The sequence below is a fragment of the Nannospalax galili genome, unplaced genomic scaffold (genome assembly GCF_000622305.1).
Source record: "Nannospalax galili isolate Female #2095 unplaced genomic scaffold, S.galili_v1.0 scaffold321, whole genome shotgun sequence".
Lineage (NCBI taxonomy): Eukaryota > Metazoa > Chordata > Mammalia > Rodentia > Spalacidae > Nannospalax > Nannospalax galili.
The window spans coordinates 2,614,681-2,618,056 of record NW_008345972.1 but is presented as its reverse complement, the minus strand read 5'-3'; the positions used below and the strand labels follow the sequence as shown (position 1 = coordinate 2,618,056).

The window sequence follows — 3,376 nt, the reverse complement described above, 5'->3', positions numbered from 1 at the left end:
AATCATTATATTTAATACTTTTATAGTAGACCTTTTATAAAATGTTGAATCTAGAAATATAAATTTATAGCACTATATATGCCTAAGACCCAATGAAAGTGATTAATTTTCTAGTTTATAAGAATATTTATAAAGCATTTATTAGTTATTCAATGTGAATTGTCACCAGATATAATTAAAATATGTATTAATAAATGATTTATAAAGCAATTGGTGTCAGGCATGATTGTGCACACTTTTAATCCCAGCATTCAGGATGTAGAGGCAGAAAGATCTCTGTGAGACTGTGGTCAGACTGGTCTACATAGCAAGTTCCAGGCTAGCTGGAGGCTACAGGGAGACCTATCTCAAATAATAATAATTAATAATGATACAATTGGAGTGCAGAAGTTAATTGGTAATGATAAGTTATTAATATATATGAAAAAAATCTGTTAGCTGTGATCCTTTAAAAATGACATTACTCACTTGATATAGTGAGAATAATCTGAAATGAAATATCACTGGACTGATAGGAAAACATCTCCTTTGTCATTGCCCCTTCTGTGGTACAGGGCTATTTTTCTTCATAGTCTCTAACCATATGCATAAGGAATTACTGGAGAAAATTGTTAAAACCATATGTGAGGGCCAGATGTGGTGATGCATGCCTTTAGTCCCAGGACCTGGAAGGCAGAGGCAGGAGGATCTTTGTGAGTTTGAGGCTAGCCTGGTCTACATAGCCAGTTTTAGGCCAGCCAGTGCTACCTATTGAGGACTTGTCTCAAAAAGAATCCAACCAAACAAAACATACGTGAGGTTTGACTTAGAAAATTATTTCAGTAAGTTCTTACATAGAATCTTTGTGTCTGCTCTGAAATCTTTTCCTAGGTATCTAACAGCAAATTTCCTTTTTCAGGTACTATTCCCCTGGGTACTTAGATACACTTCTGCAGAGAGTGGACAGCTACCAGCCACTTACTAACTGAGCAAAGCATGTGTTCAATTTCTCAGCGAGTATGAATAACAATTGTTAAAGATCTTTTAAAGTACATTCTGGCTTTTTACAATGTAAAATACCTTTAGGTAATGTTTTCTAAATTTATGGGAATATATGAGGAACTAATCCTAGTCATTTGTATGCATAGAAACTGCTTTAAAGATAGACTTAAAAAGACATGAAAAGGTTTTAAGTATTATTGTTCTACTGAAGACTACAAGCAAACACAATATATATATATATACTCTTGCAATTAAAAGAGATGAGAGATGTTGTTGAGAAACCCTTAGTTATTTTGGCCGCTTCCTCATAAGCATAGGGGAGGAAAACTTGCCTTACAAATTACACTGAAGCTCTGAGAGGGGAGCCTGATGACAGGTGGACAGATCTCTTGAAAGACTCTGATGCTGGTGCTTACGTGCGGCACATTAGCACAGAATGTGTGACAACCTGTCAGATTACCTAGGAGTCTAGGCAGGTTCTCCGCATTGTGGTAGTTTTTGAAACTCTTTTTCCTCCCTCTTCCCGAAGTGCTCTAAGTTGTTCCACTCTGGCCGCTGTGCTCTTCAGTATTATTGGAAGGTTTCTTACTCATGATCCACATTCAAGAATACAGACACGGAACATGGGTCCTCGGTATACCCTTGTCCTAGGTTCACTTTTCAAAATTTCAGCCATCACATTTTCAGGGATTTAAGGTATAATTAGAGCAGAATACTATCAGGCTCAGACTTTATGTACATTTCACTTAGGAAGCTGTAATTGGGTCAAAGCATATTTCAATAAAATATTAAAAACAATGTTAGAATTGTCCATTTTATTTTTCAATCTAGTGAGTGTCTGATCTTGGGAATCTGTGCTTGGATTTAGCAGTCTTTGATGAATTGCATGTGTATATCTTAGGGCCTATAGGGATATTTCTTACAGAGGTCTCTCTTGGAGGCTTGAAGAGGAGATCCAGGATCGCCTGGGCAGCTCTCAGGCCGCAGGTCCGGTCCTGAAACCCTGGTTTCAGGTTTCCTTTTTGGACCCCTCCAACATATTTTTTCCATTCAGAAGGAGACAATCCATTTATTCTGGGCTTTTTCTGGATTCCTTGGTCTTTATTTCCCAATAGTGCACATAGCTTTGTTACATCTTCTAAAATGTCCTCATGATTCATGCCTTTAATCCAAGCCCTTCTGGAGGCAGAGGCAGTTGGATCTGTCTACGAGTCCAAGGCCAGCCTGGTCTACGTAGCGAGTTCTACACAATGAGATCTTATCTCAAAACAAAACAAAAGAAACACAACACAAAACAAAGTAACTTCTTCATAACCAACATTCTATGATCTAATTTTACTTACATTATACTAGAATTGCTAGTCATTACACAGGGAAATGTAATTTTTATTCCCAACTTTGTAGCCTCCCTTTCTCTCCTATCTACTCAGTTTGTGTTATAATGATCGTAAATAAAGTAGCTTTCATCTTTCTCCATTAAGACTTTTCCATCTGAATGTGATGGCACACAGCTGCAATCCCAGCACTCAGGAGGCACTGGTGGGGGATTTTGATTTTGAGGTCAGTATGGGATACATAATGAGACCACATTTCAAACAATACAAACAAACAAACAAGCAAACAAAAACCTAACAACAGAACAAAGACTATTGTTCTTGGATGGCCACGTTGGTAATGGCAAAAACTACTTTAACTATATTAAAACCTCTTCATGTATGGAGTGATGAGTTTCTTATGTGTTTCTTGCTGAAGCCATTGCATTGTACTTTGTACTCCACGTTCTTCACTTCATATATTGTTTCCTAGTGTGCTACGCTAAGGAAAGAGTAATATATTTACTATGGGGGGACTGGAGAGATGGCTCAGTGGTTAAGAGCACTGGCTGCTCTTCCAGAGGACCTGGGTTCGATTCCCAGCACCCACAACTGTCTGTAACTTCAGTTCCAGGGGAATCTAATGCCCTCTTCTGACCTACAAGGACATTGCACAGATGCACTTACATACATACACTCATACACATAAAATAAAAATAATAAAATATTTTAAAAATTAATACTGATCTCATGGATATTTATAATTAGATCTTAAGTGATTAGGAAATCATGTTATGAAGTGTTTCTTGGAAAACACTTGGGCAACATGAAACATTTTGAAAAATGTTATTAAAAAATTCTTTATTAGGTAATGAGGAAAGACAGTGTGCTGGATAGCTTTAGTGTTAACTTGACACACCTGGGTTGAGGGAGCCTCAATTGGGGGATTGCCTCTATTGGACTGGCCTGTGGCCATGTCTGAGAGGCATCTTCTTGATGAGTGATGTGGGAGGGCCCAGCCCACTGTGGGTGGTGCCACCCCTGGGCGGGTGGGCCTGTGTTGCATAAGAAAGCAGGCTGAG

At 38.2% G+C, this 3,376-nt stretch overlaps 1 protein-coding gene across 2 annotated transcripts in view; it reads left to right on the top strand.

Annotated features, from left to right (window-relative positions):
- The window catches only part of LOC103741439 (sperm-associated antigen 6), a 71,027-nt gene extending 69,280 nt beyond the window's left edge, over nucleotides 1–1,747 (top strand). For both annotated transcript variants that reach the window (XM_029567896.1, XM_008842200.3), the window contains one exon: nucleotides 899–1,747. In XM_029567896.1, the coding sequence (XP_029423756.1) occupies nucleotides 899–964 (66 nt within the window). In that variant the 3' untranslated portion in view covers nucleotides 965–1,747. The remainder of the gene's footprint in view (nucleotides 1–898) is intronic.
- The last annotated feature ends 1,629 nt before the right edge of the window (nucleotides 1,748–3,376 follow it).